This window comes from Macaca nemestrina, chromosome 2 (genome assembly GCF_043159975.1).
Source record: "Macaca nemestrina isolate mMacNem1 chromosome 2, mMacNem.hap1, whole genome shotgun sequence".
NCBI classification, from domain to species: Eukaryota; Metazoa; Chordata; class Mammalia; order Primates; family Cercopithecidae; genus Macaca; species Macaca nemestrina.
The window spans coordinates 103,452,508-103,476,026 of NC_092126.1; the positions used below are offsets into that span (position 1 = coordinate 103,452,508).

General features: G+C 40.2%; 1 protein-coding gene across 6 annotated transcripts in view; it reads left to right on the forward strand.

Annotated features, from left to right (window-relative positions):
* Nucleotides 1–23,519, forward strand: part of MYRI (myosin VIIA and Rab interacting protein) — a 412,711-nt gene that overhangs the window by 200,946 nt on the left and 188,246 nt on the right. For all 6 annotated transcript variants that reach the window (XM_011738813.3, XM_011738817.3, XM_011738816.3 and 3 more), the window contains exon 3: nt 22,262–22,483. In XM_011738813.3, the coding sequence (XP_011737115.1) occupies nt 22,262–22,483 (222 nt within the window). The remainder of the gene's footprint in view (nt 1–22,261; nt 22,484–23,519) is intronic.

The window sequence follows — 23,519 nt, forward strand, 5'->3', positions numbered from 1 at the left end:
ACAGACAAGTGACCACCCTGTGTGAAGTAGCACATGTTATTCTGGGCCTGCTGAAGTGTCTATGGGCTGAGGAGGGCTGTACTAGGATATCATAAGGTTTTCCTTGAGCTCAAACATATGGGTACAGAATATCCGTTGCAAGGATGGTATATGCACCCAGGAAGAACTGTAAGTGTAGCAAATGGCAGACTCTATATATGAGGCATATAATCACTCTTCTTGGCCCCTCTGATTTTTCTAATTTATAATTTTGATATTTGTATCATGTATTCTTAAAACTTTGCACGGTGTACTTCTCCAACATCATTGTAGCCACCACGTTGATATCAAGTGCTAACATGGACAAGCTTCAGTTCTGGAGGCTGTGCAAGTGAAGAGATTCCACCAGGTCCCCGGCTGCTCATCATTCCAATATAGGGTATAGCTATGTATGCACATACTCTAGAAAGCAAGCAGAGTAAAGTGTGGAAGCTCCTGTTCTCTACCTCCAAAGATCTTGTGGGGATTATTTCTGCCAAATGCCTCACACATACTAGCATTCCATAAAGATAATTCCCATTCCTTTTTATAAAAGCATGACTAAGGCAAGGAAGCCTTTACCTCCCTTTGCTCTGGTAAGGGAGATGCTTAATATTTTAAGATGCTTTTTAAAAACATTCTGTAGGATTTTTTGATAGTTTTCTTTTTGTACACAAATTTAGGAAAGGTGGTTCACTATACAGTAATAAGGAAATTTCCAGTTAGGAGGATCAGCTTTAGCTAGACATCAGAGGGGTAGCTGGCTTAGCAGCTAGAGGGCATTACCAGTGAGGCTTGGCATCTCTCCACAAACTGACATTTACTTTTACAAATATTCTCTTCTAGATGGATAAATCAAATATTAATAGAATTAAAGTAGGAGTTCACATACAATTCATGAGGCATTAAATGTCAGAAAATGTGTGATGATCTGAGCTGTAGAGATCTTCTGAGCCTGTGTTCATCCTAGGTGAGTGACAGAATGAAGTCTGGAACATTTCTATCTTGTTTACAACAGCCAAGAGAATGAAGACAGTTTCATTTCTCTTGGGAGACAGTTTTTTTGCTCAAGATCAGATCTACATCAGTATGCCCAACAACAGGAAGAAAATTCACATGGTGATATAGGTTTTGACCAACTCTGGAGGAGTGCTTGTACTCAGCCAAAGGCTTGAACTTTGGAAATTTATTTGTATCTATTATTGGCATGTGAATGAGGAATGAAACAGCTTTAAATTCTGACATATTGTACTTATCTTTTATTCAGAAATAAGAATCCTATCCCTTAGTGGCACTGAAGATGTGAGAACCACTTGTCATCATATATGTCTGAATATTATTTTAGCTTTCCTATGGTGCTTAGTTTCAGGTAGATTAAAAGCAGACACAGAAAGTTTTGCCTTATGCATGATCCAAATTTACAGATGCAAAGGAAGAATTGATCAAACGTTCAGTTGTTTTGCCTGGATGTTTTTTGCAGTGTTAGAAGCCTAAGCAATTAATTGTTAGGAAGTTTTAATTTTCATTTGTCCAGTGCTCATGCTTTATCATAATCTCTTGCCCATTGGTTGAACGTGTATTTTGGGAGAAAGGACATGTGCACCCAGCCACATGATTCAGACCAATCCTCCTGTACTAGGGACAAAGGTGGCCATCCCTATCCTCCTCTTTAAGGGGTTCATTGTCCTGTCAAAGACACATAAAGAAAGTATTAAAATTCAGTGTGATATGGGCTATAATCAAGTTAGGTACAAAGCAGTAGCTATGCATGGCAGAACTAGAGACTTTGTAGAGAAGATGACATTTGAAATGTCAGTCTTGGAGGAAAAAGAGGAGAAATTTGTCAGTAAGGCAGGGAGGGAATGGCACAGCATGTGGAGGAAAGGTCACAGGCATGCACAGGGCTGGAGCACTCTTTACAGCTCAAGGGATCAGCACACGGGGGCCATCATCAAATGGCTCCGAGTATTCATGGAGGCATTGTTGACACTTGTTTTGAGGCATATCTCTCTGCTCTGGTCGTTGAAGGCAACTTGGAATAGTCTAATGTGCAATGCAGGTCGGGGATGTGGAGGGTCCAAGCTAAGGCAATGGCAGAGCAGGAGCAGGGAAGGTGCCGTTAAGGGTATTTTAGTGCAGAATGGGTAGGATTTGGTGCAAGATCAAAGCCCGAAGTAAAAGAGAGGGAAAGGTAGAGAATGACTCTTAAGATTCCAGAGGCATCTTTGGATAGAAGTTATGCTCTTTAGGAAAAAATACAGGAGTTGAAATAATAAATGTATTATTAAATATTTTGGGTATTTTAGACGTTTTGAGTTCAGTTCCACATGAGATCGTGACCTGGAAAAGAGATTGGCAGTTACAGATCCTAGGCAAAAGCTCCAGGCAGTGACAATTCCTATGAGAAAATGTGAGACTGAAGACATGTGAACCACTGGCACATTAGCGTAGGTTATGACACACATATGGATCACACTGTGTCAATGGGGGAATATAGAACAAGGCAGGAAGAGGTCTAAGGAACAAGCTCTGGGAAAGAACGAATGAAATCTGAATTAATCTGAAGAGAAAGCCAGGTGGCTCTGAGGGAATCACTGGTGTCAGGAGAACAGAGTGGTCACAAGTGCAGATGTCAAGGAGGCCATGTGGAACGTGGACTTTAAAAAAAATCTGGATTTGACGATACGTGACTTCAGCTCTCTGATGTGTCAGTCAGGGTTCCATCAAGAAAACAGAAACCCTCTAAATATTTCTTACAGAGAGTGTTTTTGATTTGAGAAATTGCTCACAAGAGTATTAGAAGAGTTGGAAAAGCAACAGGAGAAACATAATGTTACCCAGAGATCAGTAACCATGCAGGCTGCCCCAGCCTTCAGGTTGGAAGAGAAGGAGGAAAGAGTGTTTAAGTAGGATCCCACAAGCCTGCATTTACTCGATGGCATCACTACTGCTGCCTCTCTTGCTACTGACGGGGCCCTCACTGCAAGAAGGAACCAAGCCACATTCACCCACAGCCTCCTGCCTCTGCTGGAACATAAAGCAGAAAAATGATGTCTCCCTTCCACCTCCAGTCTCACACAAATGCCTTCCATTGGCAGAGCCTAACCAACAACAGCAAGCAGAAGAATCGAGGAAATGTGGTTTCCAAGCATCCAGCCCCCTGTGCTACACAGAGGAGACTATGGAAATGAAAATGGAAGAAAGAGGCTTGGTTCCAACAGTCAATAGCTCAGAGAAGGAACTGAGGCAACTGTTTTTATATCCTAGATACTGTTCTTTCTCCTTTCTCAGAATGATGATATGTAGTGTGTGCCCATTTTGACAGGACATAACAGGGTGTCATGGGTTTATCAGTGATTCATGGATTTTGTGACTTTTTTGATGATTAATAAAGATTTAGGGCACAGTTTTCTCTAAGATTAATGTGGCCTATGTGACACTAAACACAAAGAAGAATTGGGCTACACATAAAAAAGTGGGTGGTGGAGGAAATAGGGTACACGCTGTTGCCAAGGACGTGTGGAACTTGACTTTATGGAAACGGAAGCTTCCTCTACTTGTATATGAAACATTCTCTATCAGCCTCCTTTATTCTAATCCCTCACAGCTCCATTCTTCTTGGGCTACTGCTCAAATGAAGTCATTCATAGCTCTTTAATGAAGGATCCTGGTCTGTCGTATGTACTGTGGCTGATTTGAGAAGGTGGGAAATAAGATTGACCTTTCTACTTAACAGAGTTGTGAAGATAGCGATTGTCAAATGATGTTTTGTGGAGGAGCCTGCCCTGAGCTACCATGAGATCAGGGAAGCAGAAGATAGCTGGAGATGATTGGGTGGTGGGAGGTGCAGGAGGGGGATGGTGCTGGAGGGCAGGTGCAGAGACAGCTGGGACAGTCAGCAACTTCAGGTAGGGATATCTGTTTCACGTGTTTCCACTGAATCTGATGAGCCTGCAGACTTGGAAGTGTGTCCCCTCTTGTAGGCTAGATGCTTTTTGTGGGGTTTTTTTCACATGTTTCTGGCCAAAGTCTGGGTTTATGATGAAGCGCTGGTATGCTATGGTATAATACGAGTGTACAGCGTGATGATCCCAGCTTTCTCATGGTTGTTCTCTCATTGCTCTTTTCAAGGAAATACTTGTAATGCTCTTAAGGTGCCCTCATTGGTTATTAGAGAGCTTTCCACCTGCTCAAGGTCAGGAGTGGATGTGCCTGATTTCACTCTCTGGTTATTGGCCAAATATTCCAGATGATCCAATGGAGAGATGGGAGCCTTTTCTGAGCATCTGCTGTGGAGCAGAATCTTAACTGGTTAGAACTGGAATAATTCCAGACATTTATGGGGCTGCTTTTACTTTTTGGTGCCTGCTGCACAACTCTGATACATTTTCTCATTTATTTCTGCAACAAGCATTTCAGGATGCTGCTGATATCCCTTCTTTGCCAAAAAAAGAAACCAAGGTTTAGAAGACTGGGCGGTTCATAGCTATGAAGAACAGAGCTGGAGCCCTCAGTCTCTCCCAGCATCCATGTTGACTGAGCTACTTGCTGAACCTGAGGTTGGTGAGGTTCCTGTAGCCTTATCAGACAGTGCTCATGTGAGATGAGTGGGGCATGGCAAGTGGTCTGACTGTCTGGGTTCTGAATTAAAGTGGTCCCCTCCATTTATAGCTGGTAACCAAACAGCGTATTGTTGCGTGTCATTAACATTTGGAGGGAATGTTTAAATTTGATTTTCTTTATTCATAAATCTGTGGTATCAAGGGCTCTGTTAGCCTTGCCAGATTTTTTTATAACACCGTCAGGGAGCAGCAAAATGATTCTGTCTGAAAGTACCTAGTGAGAGAGTGATATTACCCATGACAAACTAAACGCAAAGTATACTTTTAAATTATCATGAACGCTGTTACTATTGTTATACTCTAAGGTGGGTTTGCCCTTTGGAGCCCAGTTCTTAAAAGCATTTATAACATTGCTATAAGAAGTATTCCATGAGGGATCTGCTTCCTCACTCCACATTCACTGTTCAGTCCACAACAGGCTGGCTCCTGCCCAGCTTCCGCTACTGAAATTGCCTTTCTCAGGGTTACCGCTGACACCTATGCAGCCAAATCCAGTGGAGAGATCTCTGTCCTCACAGCAAACAGTCATCCACTCTCCCTTTCTTGAAACATCCTCTTGCTCTAGCTCCTCCTCAGTCCTTCTGTCTGGCTTCTCCTCTTCAGCCTTTTTGCCTGAGTTTAAATGTTTGGGGTTTTCTTGGCTTGTTCTTAGGCCCTCTTTTCCCCCTTGCTGCCCCATCCCTCTAGGGTGGCTCATTCATTCCCCTATGTGTGAAGACGTTTATGATGATGACTTCCAAGCTCACTTAGCTGGCCCAGCCCTTCCTCTGAACTGCTGAAACCCGCATCCAGGTGTCCTCTTGGCATTGCCCTCCAGGTGCCTCACAGATTTCTCTAAACCTTGCTCCTGCCCACCCTTGTCTTCTCTCTTTCCATGAACAGCTTCACTCTCCATGTGGTTACACAAACCAGAATCTGGTTCACTCTCTCTCCTGGCCCTCAACAGGTGCAACAGGCATTAGCCCACTTCCCTGCACTCTCCGATGACTCCTGCCCAGCCCAAACCTCAGTCACCCTCACCAAGATGACTGCAGTGCCCCCCATGCTTCACACTTGCAAAGTCCTCTAAGAGTGGGCTTTACCTGACAGTGGCTGATAGTTCCCTGCTCACATCCTCCATAACTTCCCCCTTGTACTTAGAAAAAAGATCTTGTGCTCCTCCCCGTCTCCCCCCAATACTAAGCTCTGTTTCCTCGCTACTCTTTCTTTCTGGGATGCTGTGTCTTCCATTGGACTAGCTCCTTCCCATCTTCATGTTTTAACTGAAATGCCACTTCCCCAGAGAAGCCCTCTCTTGCCACCAATCTAAAGTAGGTCCTGATGTTATTCTCAGTCTGAGTATCCTACTTATTCTTATGAGAATGCCTCATAATTTAGAGTTCTTTTTTTGCTTAATTTTTTATCATCTGAATTCCTACCTTAATGTACATTCGATGAAGAGAGGGGCTATGTCTATTTTTTTAAAAATCCTTAGTACCTGTAATAATAGGTGCCTAATAAGTGTGAATTGAGTGAATGATTGACATTCTAAGCAATGCCCATAGCTATCAAGGGGTGGCAAGATGGGCAGGGCCAAGAGGACACCTGGATGCGGGTTTCAGCAGCTCAGAGGAGGGGCAGGACCAGCTAAGTGAGTTTGGAAGTCAATTCCACAAACATCTTCACATACGGGAATGGGTGAGCCACCCTAGGGGGACAGGGCAGCAAGGGGGAAAAAGAGGGCCAAGCTCACAGCTATAAATCAAAATTACCCTCTCTTCGGTAACTGAGTTGAAGGATAGCAAACAAGTGATGTACATGCCATCACTTCCGGCTATGCTCATGGCAGACACTGCTACCTCATCGTGACACCCAACTCCATTGAGCCTGTGTGTGTCCTCTCAATACAGAACGCTTCACCCTCTAACAACCTGTCAGAACCGGCATGGTGATAGACCAAGAGATCATGAAATGTTAATAGGCTTTTAAGATGCCTGTTGTAAGACCAGGAGACTAGACCAGATGTAAGAAGATATTGCTAAAGATCAGACTAAGCATATTCAACATCTTTAGGGAAATACAAATAAAAGCCACAGTGAGCTACCACTTCACACCCCCTGTTACCTAATGCTCAAGCAACAAATAAGTCTTGAGCATTCTTGCCCAGATGCTATTGCAGAAACCTTCTTGACATATAGCCAAATATGTTCAAATGTTATGGATACTTGGATCACTGAATTTCTTGCTAATCCAATGGAAAGACTAGTATTTGCTTTTGTAGCTTTGCACATTTAAAACCTCTAGCAACCCTATGAAGTAGGAATTGTAAGTGCCACTCAGAAAAACACAGACCACAAAAGGTTGGGGAACTTTTTGGTAAGTGATGAGCCCAGTTATGCACACTAGCTTCTGACATTAAACCCATCACTCTTTCCCATATAGCTGACCATTTGAAGTCCTGGTCCTTCCTAAGATATTTCAAAGCAGGTAGCCTGTCTGGCATCATTCTTGGTTGATGTGTAATTAACCATTGTAAGTCATCCTATACAATTCTGCCCAATGACTTCTTCCATGAGATACTACATGACAATAGAATCTAATAAGTGAGAGATGGTCTGAAGAATGGCACCCCTTTCCTCCACCGAGCCTGAAAAACACCTGATTTGCTTGGAATAAACTCTAGAAGGCTTGGTACAGTTATTACTAGATACCAGTGAGCTTTAAAATGCCATTGGAATTTGCAGTCCTGTGTATCAATAAACAAAACTCATAAAGCTCAAGTTATCTTATGGATAGAGTTCACAGAGCTTTATGATCCCCAAATAATTTTCTTTCTGGATGTTTTATCCCATTTAATTTAGTATCTCTGAAATATCAATATAAGTCAGTCAATTTGAGGCTGTTCTTATACTGTTGAGAGATGTCAGAGCTGTCAATGACTTAGCACATCTTCTGCCTTCAATCTAAGGGACTGAGTAACATCTTCCTTCCCTGGAAATATCACCTCTGTTCTGTCTCCCTGTAAACATTTTATTCAGCCAAGTGTATGTATATGATATTTTACCCTATAGAATTATTAGCTGGTCTGACAATTCTGGATTCAGCCTCCCTTTATTATACAATAATCAAGCAACAAATAAGTATTGGGCACTTCTATACAGAGCAGTGAGCCCTGTTCATGTGTTAGAAGATATGTAAGCCAGCTAAGGGTGCCCAAGAGCTAAAGCTGCAAAGATTCTGGATTGTCATGAACATATGTTTATATGTTGTTAAGTAAAAAAAGAAGTTGTAAAAACATACATAGATTTCCAAATCCAGTAGCAGGGTAAGATGAGCCGGTGAGATGCTTTCTTTTACTAAAACCAAACAAAAATACTAACAAAATGTGGGGTTTAATATAAGAAAGGGAAAATATTTGCAAATCATGTATCTGATAAGGGACTTGTATCTAGAATATATTAAAAACCCTTACAACACAACAGTAAAGGACAAATAATCTAATTTAGAAATGGGCCACCTGGGCCTGGTGTCTCATGCCTGTAATCCCAGTGGTTTGGGAAGCTGAGGTAGGATGATCACTTGAAGCTAGGAATTTGAGACCAGCCTGGGCAACAAAGCAAGACCCTGTCTCTACAAAAAATTATTTTAAAAATTAGGCATGACATGTCTGTAGTCCCAGCTACTTGGGAGGCTGAGGTGGGAGTATCACTTGAGCCTAGGAGTCCAAGGCTGCAGTGAGCTATGATGCCACCACTGCATCCCAGCATGGATGGCAGAGCAAAACCCTGTCTCTACAAGAAAGAAAGGAAGAAAAGGAGGAAGGGAGGGAGGGAGGGAGGGAGGGAGGGAGGGAAGGAAGGAAGGAAGGAAGGAAGGAAGGAAGGAAGGAAGGAGAGAGAAAGAGAGGGAGAGAGAAAGAGAGGGAGAGGGGAGGGGAGGAAGGGAAGGAAGAGAAAGAAGGGAAAGAAAGAAGGAAATGGACCAAAAATTTGAATAAACTTTTCAGCACATGAAAAGATGTTCAACCTCATCAGTCATTAGGGAAATGCAAGTCAAATGCATGAGATACCACCTCACACCCCCTAAGATGGCTGTAATTTTTAAAAAATGCAGACAATTACAAGTATTGAGGAGGATGTGGAGAAACTGGAACTCTCACATCTTGCTGGTGGGAATGTAAAATGGTACAGCCATTTAGAAAACAGTCTGGCAGTTTCTCAAAAAGTTAAAAAAAAAAGTGTTACTATGTGACCTACCAATTCTACTCCTATAATTGAAAATACATGTCCACACAAAAACTTGTACATGAATGTTTATATCAGCACTCATCATAATAACCAAAAATTAGAAACAGCGTAAATGTTCATGGCAGATGAATGGATAAATAAAATATAGTATATCCGTAAATGGAATATTATTTAGCAGTAAAAAGGAATGAAATGCTGATGCATGCTACAACATGGATAAACCTTGAACACATTATGCAAAGTGAAAGAAGCCAGACACAGAGGGCCACATATGATATTATTTCATTTATATAAAATGTTCAGAATGGGCAAATTCATAGAAACAGAAAGTAGATTAGTGGTTGGCAGAGGCTGAGGGCAGGGTAGAATGCTTCATGAATACTGAATTTTTGATGCAATGAAAATGTTATGGAGTCAGACAGTAGTGGTGGTTGCATAGCTTTTTGAATATACTAAAAACCACTGAATTGTATACTTAAGAGGAGTGAATTTACTATGTGAATTGTATCTTAATTTTTTCAAAGTCTGGGGAGGGGAGTAAGAAAGGAAAATTCCTAGAGGAATTCAGTCCATTTGGCTGCTATAACAAAATATCATAAACCAGGTGACTAATAAACAAAAGCAATGTATTTCTCACAGTTTTGGAGGCAGGGAGGTCCAAGATCAAGATGTCAGCTGATTTGGTGTCTGTCTGCTTCCTAGTTCGTAGATAATGTCTTCTCTCTGTGTCCTCACATCATGGAAGGGCAAGGTGGCTCCCTGGAGTCCCATTTATAATGGTACTAGTCCCATTAATGAGGATTTTTACTCTCATGACGTAATCACCTCCTAATGGCCCCACCTCCTAAAACCATCACACTGGGGGTTAGTTTTCAACATAAGAATTTTCACAATCATTCAGACCACAGCAAGGTAAAAGTGAAAGAAGGAATTTAAAACCAGAGTGATCTGCCTAATCCAGTGGGAAATGGGGCTCTAGGTTCTGATGACCAGAGGCTGCAATGCTAATTTCTGCATTGGGCAGGAGATGTGGCCTTGAGGCTTTGCAAGACAAGCAGCTGAAAATAAAATGCCTGCTTAGAGTTTGGTCTTGAAGGGCTGTACTCTTAGTGAAAGGGACCTCAGAAAATTTTTGCCTACTGGCTTAGGGGATCTACAAAAGAAGTTTATCTTTACTTGGACCTCTGGGTGAGAGAAATGAAGTCTCCCATAAGAAATCAAAACCTCAAAACCCCAAGCCTCCACCACAACAGGGTATTGAAAACTAAAATTATATAAGTCATATATAATGAATCCCCCAACATGAGAAACAGATGTGAAGTTGTTCCAGAATTGAGGACTTCTTGGTAATGACTTGTGAATGATATTTGCACAGAAAAGGTGCACTTACATAAAAAGCAGTCTCGACTGGAGATTATCTTAATCAAAATGACAAACCATGAAAGCAAAGGACCTACCTGGAACAAGAGTTAATAGATGCAACCAATAGGCAGATTAGTGCCACCTCTAAGAACTGAATATAAGAATCAGGAAGGGGGTATAAAAGAAGTATATTTAAAATTATTTTTAGAAGAAAGTATAGGAATGAATGGCACCAAGGAGAAAAGGACAAGCAGGCTTAAATGGAAACAAATCATTAGAATGTCTGGAAATACAAAAATCAGTAAAATTTCAATTAAAATCCAGGAAGAGGTTATAAAAGAAGTATATTCTAAATAATTTTTAAAAGAATGTATAGGAACCAAGAAATGAATGGCACATGAGTGGAACAGGCATATTTAAATGGAAACAAATCATTAGAACTTCTGGAAATATGAAACTCAGTAAAATTTCAAAAGGATTAAATAGTGGAGAAAATGCAGATGAACAAAGAATTATTAAAATGGAAACTAGAACTGAAGTGCTTATCCAGAATGTATCTCAGAAATACAAAGAGGTGAAAAAAAAAAGATTAGGAGACATGGAAGAATAGGAAAGGTTTGAGATATAATTGGAATTCCAGGAGCAGAAAATAGAGCAGAAGACAACATTCAGGGTAAACCTGGCTAGAGAATTCTTTAGAATTAATGAAGTTTAAAAAAATGACCAAGACACCCAAGCAAAATGAATGCAAACAAATCCACACTTAGTCACTTCATAGTGAAACTGAAGAACACTAAAGACAAATTGAAAATTCTTAAAACTAACCAGTGAGAGAAGTTAGAGTCTTCTACAAAGGAAGAATTACATTGACAGACTTCCCATTGCAACATTTGATACCCCCTCCACCTCCAAAAAAGAATAATACCTTTATTCAGTACTTTCAGAAATGAGCTGTCAACTTGGAATTCTGCAGCCTTCTAAACTGTCTTTGAAATGTAAGGGGTAAATGGAGGCTGCTAAAGTTTACCTTGTTGAAAGAATTACCAGAAGAACTGAAGCAACAAAGAAAATTAACAGAAGAAGGAAAATCAGATGCAAGAAGCAATAATGTGCAACGAAATTGATAAATGTGTATAAATCTATACAGTAATCAATTTTAAATAGCAAGAGTTCTGCTTTTGATAATTGCTGAGTAAACTTCTATTGGACCAACACTCCTGCAAATAAAAAATACACTTTCTGGAGGAAGTATATATTGCCTTAGAACACCCCATTTGCAACCAGATGCACGAGATGCTGGAGAGACGTTGACACTTAGATGAAGGAAATGACACTAGCTAAGTTTCCTATCTTTAGGGCTTTCAGTCTCAGGGTAGGCCCTAGTCTTCTTCACGTGGGGTGGCTAAAACCTCAACCAAACAATATTAAGCATAATTTTTGCAATTACAAACCAACATTAAATCAGTAGCCATGTAGACCACCAGAGGAAATTAAAGTTTGTATTGTTGATCATGGGACATCTGTTAACTTTATACATTAGTCCAAATATGCATGTTTTTATGTTAAAGCTAACCACTAAAAGAAATGAAACAGGAAATGCCCAATCATAATGAAAAAACACAGAGAGTGAAGAAAACCAATCAATCTGATAGAAAGTAGGAAAAAACAGAAAAGGCATGGTAAATAGAAAATAAAACATAGCAGGGGGGTAAATAGAAAATAAAACATAGCATGCCCAAGATGGCCGAATAGGAACAGCTCCAGCCTCCAGCTCCCAGCGTGAGTAACACAGAAGACGGGTGATTTCTGCATTTTCAACTGAGGTGCAGACCAACACCTTACAACTCACACGGTGGGGTACACCCCGAGACGAAGCTTCCAGAGCAAGAATCAGACAGCAACACTCACTGTTCAGCAATATTCTATCTTCTGCAGCCTCCACTGCTGATACCCAGGCAAACAGGGTCTGGAGTGGACCTCAAGCAAACTCCAACAGACCTACAGCTGAGGGTCCTCATTGTTAAAAGGAAAACTAACAAACAGAAAGGACACCCACACCAAAACCCCAGCAGTACGTCACCATCATCAAAGACCAAAGGCAGATAAAAGCACAACATTGGGGGAAAAGCAGTGCAGAAAAGCTGGAAATTCAAAAAATCAGAGCACATCTCCCCTTCCAAAGGAACGCCGCTCATCGCCAGCAATGGAACAAAGTTGGAAGGAGAATGACTTTGACAAGTTGAGAGAAGAAGGCTACAGTACATCAAACTTCTCACAGCTAAAGGAGGAACTATGTAACCAGAGCAAAGAAACTAAAAACCTTGAAAAACGATTTGACGAATGGCTAACTAGAATAACCAATGTTGAGAAGTCAATAAAAGAACTGATAGAGATGAAAACCATGACACGAGAACTACATGACAAATGCACAAGCTTCAGCAACCGACTGGATCATCTGGAAGAAAGAGTATCAGCAATTGAAGATCAAATGAATGAAATGAAGCGAGAGGAGAAGTGTAGAGAAAAAAGAGTAAAAAGAAATGAACAAAGCCTCCAAGAAATATGGGATTATGTGAAAAGACCAAATCTACGTCTGATTGGGGTGCCTGAAAGTGACGGGGAAAATGAAACCAAGTTGGAAAACACTCTGCAGGATATCATCCAGGAGAACTTCCCCAACCTAGTAAGGCAGGCCAACATTCAAATCCAGGAAATACAGAGAATGCCACAAAGATACTCCTCAAGAAGAGCAACTCCAAGACACATAATTGTCAGATTCACCAAAGTTGAAATGAAGGAAAAAGAATCTTAAGGGCAGCCAGAGAGAAAGGTCGGGTTACCCACACAGGGAAGCCTATCAGACTAACATCAGATCTCTCGGCAGAAACTCTACAAGCCAGAAGAGAGTGGGGGCCAATATTCAACATTCTTAAAGAAAAGAATTTTCAACCCAGAATTTCATATCCAGCCAAGCTAAGTTTCATAAGTGAAGGAGAAATAAAATCCTTTATAGACAAGCAAATGCTTAGAGATTTTGTCACCACCAGGCCTGCCCTTACAACAGATCCTGAAGAAAGCACTAAACATGGAAAGGAACAACAGGTACCAGCCATTGCAAAAACATATCAAAATGTAAAGTCGATCGATGCTAGGAAGAAACTGCATCAACTAGCAAGCAAAATAACCAGCTAATATCACAATGACAGGATCAAGTTCACACATAACAATATTAACCTTAAATGTAAATGGACTAAATGCTCCAATTAAAAGACACAGACTGGCAAATTGGATAAAGAGTCAAGACCCATCAGTTTGCTGTATTCAGGAGATCCATCTCACATGCAGAGACACACATAGGCTCAAAATAAAAGGATGGAGGAAGATCTACCAAGCAAATGGAAAACAAACAAACAAAAAAAGCAGGGGTTGCAATCCGAGCCTCTGATAAAGCAGACTTTAAACCATCAAAGATCAAAAGAGACAAAGAAGGCCATTACATAATGGTAAAGGGATCAATTCATCAGGAAAAGCTAACTATCCTAAATATATATGCACCCAATACAGGAGCACCCAGATTCATAAAGGAAGTCCTTAGAGACTTACAAAGAGACTTAGACTCCCATACAATAATAATGGGAGACTTTAACACCCCACTGTCAACATTAGACAGATCAACGAGACAGAAAGTCAACAAGGATATCCAGGAATTGAACTCATCTCTACAGCAAGCAGACCTAATAGACATCTACAGAACTCTCCACCCCAAATCAACAGAATATATATTCTTCTCAGCACCACATGGCACTTATTCCAAAACTGACAACATAGTTGGAAGTAAAGCACTCCTCAGCAAATGTAAAAGAACAGAAATTATAACAAACTGTCTCTCAGACCACAGTGCAATCAAACTAGAACTCAGGACCAAGGAACTCAATCAAAACCGCTCAACTACATGGAAACTGAACAACCTGCTCCTGAATGACTACTGGATACATAACGAAATGAAGGCAGAAATAAAGATGTTCTTTGAACCCAGTGAGAACAAAGATACAACATACCAGAATCTCTGGGACACATTTAAAGCAGTGTGTAGAGGGAAATTTATAGCACTAAATGCCCACAAGACAAAGCAGGAAAGATCTAAAATTGACACCCTAACATCACAATTAAAAGAACTAGAGAAGCAAGAGCAAACACATTCAAAAGCTAGCAGAAGGCAAGAAATAACTAAGATCAGAGCAGAACTGAAGGAGATAGAGACACAAAAAACCCTCCAAAAAATCAATGAATCCAGGAGTTGGTTTTTTGAAAAGATCAACAAAATAGATAGACCGCTAGCAAGACTAATAAAGAAGAAAAGAGAGAAGAATCAAATAGACGCAATAAAAAATGATAAAGGGGATATCACCACCGACCCCACAGAAATACAAACTACCATCAGAGAATACTATAAACACCTCTACACAAATAAACTGGAAAACCTAGAAGAAATGGATAATTTCCTGGACACTTACACTCTTCCAAGACTAAACCAGGAAGAAGTTGAATCCCTGAATAAACTAATAGCAGGCTCTGAAACTGAGGCAATAATTAATAGCCTACCAACCAAAAAAAGTCCAAGACCAGACGGATTCACAGCTGAATTCTACCAGAGGTACAAGGAGGAGTTGGTACCATTCCTTCTGACACTATTCCAATCACTAGAAAAAGAGGGAATCCTCCCTAACTCATTTTACGAGGCCAACATCATCCTGATACCAAAGACTGACAGAGATACAACAAAAAAAAGAGAATTTTAGACCAATATCCCTGAAGAACATTGATGCAAAAATCCTCAATAAAATACTGGCAAACCGGATCCAGCAGCACATCAAAAAGCTTATCCACCATGATCAAGTGGGCTTCATCCCTGGGATGCAAGGCTGGTTCAACATTCACAAATCAATAAACATAATCCAGCATATAAACAGAACCAAAGACAAAAACCACATGATTATCTCAATAGATGCAGAAAAGGCCTTTGACAAAATTCAACAGCCCTTCATGCTAAAAACGCTCAATAAATTCGGTATTGATGGAACGTACCTCAAAATAATAAGAGCTATTTATGACAAACCCACAGCCAATATCATACTGAATGGGCAAAAACTGGAAAAATTCCCTTTGAAAACTGGCACAAGACAGGGATGCCCTCTCTCACCACTCCTATTCAACATAGTGTTGGAAGTTCTGGCTAGGGCAATCAGGCAAAAGAAAGAAATAAAGGGTATTCAGTTAGGAAAAGAAGAAGTCAAATTGTCCCTGTTTGCAGATGACATGATTGTATATTTAGAAAACCCCATTGTCTCAGCCCAAAATCTCCTTAAGCTGATAAGCAACTTCAGTAAAGTCTCAGGATACAAAATCAATGTGCAAAAATCACACACATCCTTATACACCAGTAACAAACAGAGAACCAAATCATGAATGAACTCCCATTCACAATAGCTTCAAAGAGAATGAAACACCTAGGAATCCAACTTACAAAGAATGTAAAGGACCTCTTCAAGGACAACTACAAACCACTGCTCAGTGAAATAAAAGAGGACACAAACAACTGGAAGAACATATCATGCTCATGGATAGGAAGAATCAATATCGTGAAAATGGCCACGCTGCCCAACGTAATTTATAGATTCAATGCCATCCCCTTAAGCTACCAATGAGTTTCTTCACAGAATTGGAAAAAACTGCTTTAAAGTTCATATGGAACCAAAAAAGACCCCGCATTGCCAAGACAATCCTAAGCCAAAAGAACAAAGCTGGAGGCATCACGCTACCTGACTTCAAACTATACTACAAGGCTACAGCAACCAAAACAGCATGGTACTGGTACCAAAACGGAGATATAGACCAATGGAACAGAACAGAGTCCTCAGAAATAATACCACACATCTACAGTCATCTGATCTTTGACAAACCTGACAAAAACAAGAAATGGGGAAAGGATTCCCTATTTAATAAATGGTGCTGGGAAAATTGACTAGCCATAAGTAGAAACCTGATACTGGATCCTTTCCTTACTCCTTATACGAAAATTAATTCAAGATGGATTAGAGACTTAAATGTTAGACCTAAAACCATCAAAATCCTAGAAGAAAACCTAGGGAATACCATTCAGGACAAAGGCATGGGCAAGGACTTCATGTCTAAAACGCAAAAAGTCACGGCAACAAAAGCCAAAATTGACAAATGGGATCTAATTAAACTAAAGAGCTTCTGCACAGCAAAAGAAACTACCATCAGAGTGAACAGGCAACCTACAGAATGGGAGAAAATTTTTGCAATCTACTCATCTGACAAAGGGCTAATATCCAGAACCTATAAGGAACTCAATCAAATTTACAAGAAAAAAACGAACAACCCCATCAAAAAGTGGGCAAAGGATATGAACAGACACTTCTCAAAAGAAGACATGCATACAGCCAACAGACACATGAAAAAATGCTCATCATCACTTGCCGTCAGAGAAATGCAAATCAAAACCACAATGAGATACCATCTCACACCAGTTAGAATGGCAATCATTTAAAAAATCAGGACACAACAGGTGCTGGAGAGGATGTGGAGAAATAGGAACACTTTTACACTGTTGGTGGGACTATAAACTAGTTCAACCATTGTGGAAAACAGTGTGGTGATTCCTCAAGGATCCAGAACTAGAAATACCATTTGACCCAGCCATCCCATTACTGGGGATAATACCCAAAGGATTATAAGTCATGCTGCTATAAAGACACATGCACACATATGTTTATTGTGGCACTATTCATAATAGCAAAGACTTGGAATCAACCCAAATGTCCATCAGTGACAGCCTGGATTAAGAAAATGTGGCACATATACACCATGGAATACAATGCAGCCATAAAAAAGGATGAATTTGTGTCCTTTGTAGGGACATGGATGCAGCTGGAAACCATCATTCTCAGCAAACTATCGCAAGAACAGAAAACGAAATACCGCATGTTCTCACTCATAGGTGGGAATTGAACAATGAGATCATTTGGACACAGGAAGGGGAACATCATACACCGGGTCCTATTGTGGGGAGGGGGGAGGGGGGAAGGATAGCATTAGGAGACATACCTAATGTAAATGACGAGTTAATGGGTGCCGCACACCAACATGGCACATGTATACACATGTAACAAACCTGCACATTGTGCACATGTACCCTAGAACTTAAAGTATAATAATAAAAAAAAGAAAACATAACATAGTAGAAAAAAGTCCAAATCTATTAGTAATTTCAATATAAATATATTTGTCTCACTCTCAATGAATCTGCATTTTTTGCATAAGATATAATAATCATTGAGTACAGAAAGCAGTCAGATACACATTTGTCTCAGGTGAGCCAAGCCACTTTTAATTCAGTCCTTCGTCCCATGCCTGTGAAGACAAGATGTTAATTTACACTGTCAGGGTAAAATTGAAAGGAACTAAAGGGCCTTCCTTGTGAGCAAATTGCAAGGGAGGTACGTAGCCTTTTATCTTGTAGTTGTCTATTTAGGAACAAAGGGAGGCAGGTTTGCTTCACCTAGTTCCCAGCTTGACTTTTCCCTTTGGCTTGGTGGGTTTGGGTTCCAGGGACTTTATGTTCCTTTTACAACACATATTGCCCCAGATGGTCTTCCTCACAAATTTTTCACAAGGAAATTCCTTGTGAGCCACTAAATCTTTCAGGATACATATCCCCCTATAAACTAGTCTTAAAACTGAGTTCTGTTGACTCTTATCTGACAATGTCAATTACCAGCTTAATGTCACAGGTACGGGACAATGACAAGACCAGAAATCATCCTTCTGCCTACCCTGAGATTGATGCAGAATTGACTTTTCCTTCTACGCCCTCTTTTCACATGTGAAATGTAGATTTGTGAATGCTCATCAGAACCTCACAACATTAACATCATTGCCTACCCCCACTTCCTGTTTTCTCTCTGGCTCAGACTTTCTCCTTTAAATACTGAAGTTCCCAAAACCCTCTTTGGAAAAATCTCAGATCACAGATGCTCCCATGACTTGTGTTTTTCCCGGAAGTGTCCTCAACCTTGGCTATATTAACCTCTATGCATTGAGACCTGCCTCAGTGACTTTTTGGTTAACATCTTGTTATCAGTCGGTAGAAAATAAGCATTCTTTTCAAACACACATGGGCTTTACAAAAATTGGCTAACCATGAAGCTATAATGAAAGTCTCAATGAATACCAAAGAATTTATTTGAGACTCTCTGATCAAAATGTTAAAAAAAGTTAATAACAAAAGCCACAAATTTGGAAAATTTTAAACCTGAGAATTATAAAATATGTAAGACTAAATGACAATAAAAATTTTCTTATTTAAAACCTGCAAGGTACAACAAAAGAGATGTGTTGAGAAAATTTTATAGCCTTAAATGCATAGATTAGGAAAGAGTAAATGTTAAAAATCCATTTACTTCAAAAAATTTTACTTGTTAAAGGTTAGAGAAAATAATAAACTCAAACCAGTAGAAGGAATAAGACTGGACCTTATTGCAATGGAGAACAAATAACAATGTAGACAACCATTAACCTAACTAAAAGCTAGTTATCCTTAAAATTAATGAAATAAGTAAACCTCTGAACTTACTGAACAAGGGCCAAATAAACAATATTCTGAAAGAAAAGAGGGACATAATGACCGAGGTAGCAGAGATCTTATAATCATGAGAGAAATCTGTGAACCACTTTATACCAACACACTTGAAAACCTTAACAAAAATGGACCATTTTTTAGGTTTCATAATTAAAACAGTATAAATAATACCATCCTTTTAATTTAAAAATATGGGGACAGGGCAAGGAGAGAGAGGGAACAAGGGGCGGGGGAGAGAAAGAAAGGTAATTCTCGTGATCTTCCTTCTTGCTTACCTGTGTCCTGATTCATTTACTCCCATGCCTTGTGAGTCAGACAAGGGTGACTCCTACATATGCAGCCATTTTTTACCAGTTAGGTCACAGCTTTGGATAATTTTCCTCTAATCAGCCATGAAGGGCCCTGGAACAAGAGAAGAGAGGGGACATATGGGGAACCTGGATAGGCAGATATGGCACAGCAACATGTCCAGTGACAGGGCCTCAGAAGGAATCCCAAAGGTAGTGGCTGAGGACTTTAACTGCAGCATGCCCACATGAAATGGTTTTCTGTTCTGCCTGGAGCTGAGTTTCTCTTCCATCACCTTCCACTACCTTAAGCCATTGGTAATAAATGTCCGTCACCTACCACACCTGACAGTCTGCTGCTTCAGTGAACTGAAAAGAAGGGATTTGTCCATGCTTGAGGAAAGTTGGGGTGGAGAAAGGCTACCTAGTCACATAGACCATGACTCAAACAATCTATTCAGTAAAAGGTTAACATTAATGTTGAAAATAATCTTCATTAGTGAATAAATATTTTATGCCTTAAAAAGTCTTGTCTAACATTTAAAAAGTCAGAACAGGAGGAAGAGATAGCTTGCAAAGGAATTGGAAAAGGGCTGAGGAAAACAAGAGTAACACGAGGAAGGGAAGAGAGTATTTCAAGAATGGAAGAATAATCAAGTAAGACAAGGCCTAGAAAGTCCCCTTGGATCTTTCAACATGAAGGTCAGTGGGGGATCTCCAGCAGAGCTTTTGTTTTATTTAAGAAAAAGAACAAAAGGTCCACTGGAGTGGACCCAGGAGTGATGGGAATAAAGAACATATGCTGACTACCAGGGATGGTTCTTTCAGGAATTTTAACTAGAAGAGGTTAGGACTATTAGAGAGTGGTAACTAGATGAGGATATAGTGTTGAGGAAAGTTTGTACTTACTGTTTTCCTTTTTAAAAAAAAAAAAAAAAAAGTAGAAACTATATTAGTTTCCTGAGGCTGCTGTAACAAATTACCACAAACAGGTGGCTTAAAACAAGAATGTATCGTCTCCCTCTTCTGGAGGTCAAAAGTCTACAATCAAGGCGTTGGCAGGGCCACACTCCCTCCCAAGTCTCTGGGGGAGAATCTGCCCATGCCTCTTTCCTAGCTTTTGGTGGCTTCTGGCAAACCTTGGTGTTACTGGGATTGTAGCCACAGCACTCCAATCTCTGCCTTTGTCTTCATATTGCCTTCCCTGTGTGTCTCTTAAAGGACAGTTGTCATTGGATTTAGAGCTCACTCAGAAAATGCAAGATAACTACATCTCAATATTCTTAATTTATAAGAAGACCTCTTCTCCAAATAAAGTAAAAGCTACAGTTTCCAGGGACTTAGGGCATGGACATATCATTTGAGAGGGCCAACCTTCAACCTATACAGGGGCTAATTGACTATGTACATAAACTGATGGGGTGGTCTAGGCCTTCTCAAGCAAGACATAAAGCCCAATGTCCATGAAAGAAAAGCCTGACAGATTTAACTACAGAAAAATTAAGCATTTCTAAACAAGAATAAACACCATAAACATAAAAAGACAAGGGCAGAACAGGAGAAAATATTTGCCACATACATCATAAATATATCCAGTATTAACTGCATAATCACAACTGGGTACAGAAAAATAGTAATAGTGTAAAGAGTAGTAAATAGTCATAGTAAAAATAAAAATAGTAGTAAAGATAAAAAGTTAAAAAAAGTAATAAAGTAAAATAGTATAAAACAATAGTAGCAGTAAATAGTAGTAAAATACTTTCAAGTATTATCATAGTAAAATGCTGCAGTAAAATATAGATGCTCCTTGATTTACAGTGGGATTGCATCCTAGTAAACCTATCATAAGTTGAAACTATCATAAGTTGAAAATGCTAACCTACTGAACATCACAGCTTAACCCAGCCAACTTAAACATGCCCAGAACACTTACATTAGCCTGCAGCTGGGCAAAGTCATCTGACAACATAGTAAAACATAGTACACCGTAGACTATATCCCTCACGACCTCATGGCTGACTGGGAGCTATGGCTCACTGCTGCTATGCTCAGCATCATGATAGAGCATTGTATCACTTTCTGGTGCTTTTTAATGAATCCATATAGTTTCTGCATCATCAGAAAGCTGAAAAATCGTAAGTTAAACCATTATAAGTGGGGGGCTGTGTTTTACTATTATGATAGTGTGCAACAGTAGGAAAATAGTAAAAGTAGTAGTGTAGTAATATAGTAGTACTAAAATAGTAAAAATTATAGTCTAGTAATATAGTATAGTAATAGTAAAATAGTAGTAAAAATAATAATTTTTCTACTGTTCTTTGGGGGCCCCCATTTTCGTAGCAGGAAAAACAACTCAAACCTGGTGATTCAGAGTAATTATTTTTTCATTTTTTTCCCCAGGTTACTCAACCTGTTTGCAATGTATTTTTCTTCTCACTGAGCACAGAGAGGAGTGTATGCACTGTCATGTTTTGCATTAATATGGTTGGCTGTGTGCCCAGTGATCAGGAGTTTTTTAGAAGAACAGAATTGTTCTTTTTCCAACTCTGAATCACAAGTGCCTCGATCTGCCCATCACCCATAGAATCCTTATTGGCTCATATAGATTTGAAAGCTTTTAAAATCCTTGGGTACTTCAGTTTCCAGGGATGTTAAATAAAGCCAGGACTGCATTTATCATATGCCCAGCTGGGCTGTGTGAGGATTAATGTTTTATCATAAGTGATCTCCTGTTCCTTTAAAAAGGCATTAATTAAGTTAAAGGTTTTATTTTTCAAGGATGTGCTTATTAGTTTTTTAATAACTTGTATCTCAATGTAGTCTCTGAAATGTAAGTAATAAGGTTTTCATGCTTTCTCATAGAAAATCTGACGTACAGGAGTACACAAAACTAATCCACGATTAATGTTCTTCTCTGGTTATAATGTTGAGCAGTTGATTTTTCTGAGTTCTCTTGTTTTCCAGGAAGGTCCTACATGGTAGCTTGGCCTAAGGGAGGGCCAAGGTGCGTGCTTTGGGGAGACAGCCTCTGACCTGGTACTGTGTTTCTCTCCTCCTCCCGTTTCCCCTACCTTGGTTTCCCAGTGAGCTGAAGCAGAAGCTGGATGAGGAAGGCAGCAAGTGCAGCATCCTCTCGAAGCACCAGCAGTTCGTGGAGCACTGCTGCATGCGCTGCTGCTCGCCCTTCACCTTCCTCGTCAACACCAAGCGCCAGTGCGGAGATTGCAAGTTCAATGTCTGCAAGAGCTGCTGCTCCTACCAGAAGCACGAAAAAGCCTGGGTCTGCTGCGTCTGCCAGCAAGCGAGGTGAGTAGCTGGTGCATTCCCAGGGTCTATGCTGGTGATTTAGAGAGATTCACCTGCCACTTCCTTCAGTCAGGTAGGACCAGCTATCATTGGTAGATCAATACAGAGTATTGACCAAAGTAAAGAGCTTGCTGAAGAGAGATGCATGGATAAGGAAACCGGTTGATCTTTATAGGGAGGATGAGAGGGGACCCCCAGGAGCACCTGGGTGTGAATAGAAAGGGCTTTCTTGGGATTGAAGATGTAGCTCCTACATATGTTATTCATCTTTTTGGAATTTCTCATCTCGTCTCATCCTTTCATTCATTCATTCCACAAGCATGTGTTGGATTCTTAGGAATTATGCTGGGTGCAGGAAACATGATGGTGAATTAGACCAATTGTGAGCGACTCAGAGGCATAGTGGATGGTGTGATACATAAGTGCTGGGCCTTCGTATGTGGAGATACATGCCCTGACTAATTTGTATGTTGGCTATGGGGGCACTGAGCAAGGAGAGACTCGCCCTGCGGCTTGGGGAAAGCTTCACAGAGGACAAGAAATAAAAGCAAGATTGTAAAAGATAAAAAAGAGTCAATACTGTGAAAGGGGAAATGAAGACAACCTTGTGAAGGAAGTAACAAGCATGGCATTTCACATTCTCCCTCAGCGACTAGCAGAGCACTTCTTTGATCTGTTGAGTATTTGGAAACTGATGAGTTTGATAAACCAGTGTTTGGTATTTGTCTGTGCTGATCTTAGCATCTGTAGTGTGCATTGTGATTCGTATTTGCTGCATGCTTCCAAAATGACTGTTAGTGAGTGAAGCTGAGATGAGCAGGTCATGGGAGCACACATTCAGAAGCCCCTGACTCCCATACCTTTTCCTTCTTTCCTCCTTTCTCCTCTCCCTGCCCTGTTTGCTCTCTTGTATCCTTTAATTCATCAAGACCTAGAATTTTCCCAAAGAGCTAGTTAATGGGGACAGCTGCCAAGTTTTCTTGGGGTCTCCAAGGAATCAGGCTCTGGGCTACAAAAAAAAAAAAAATACATACAT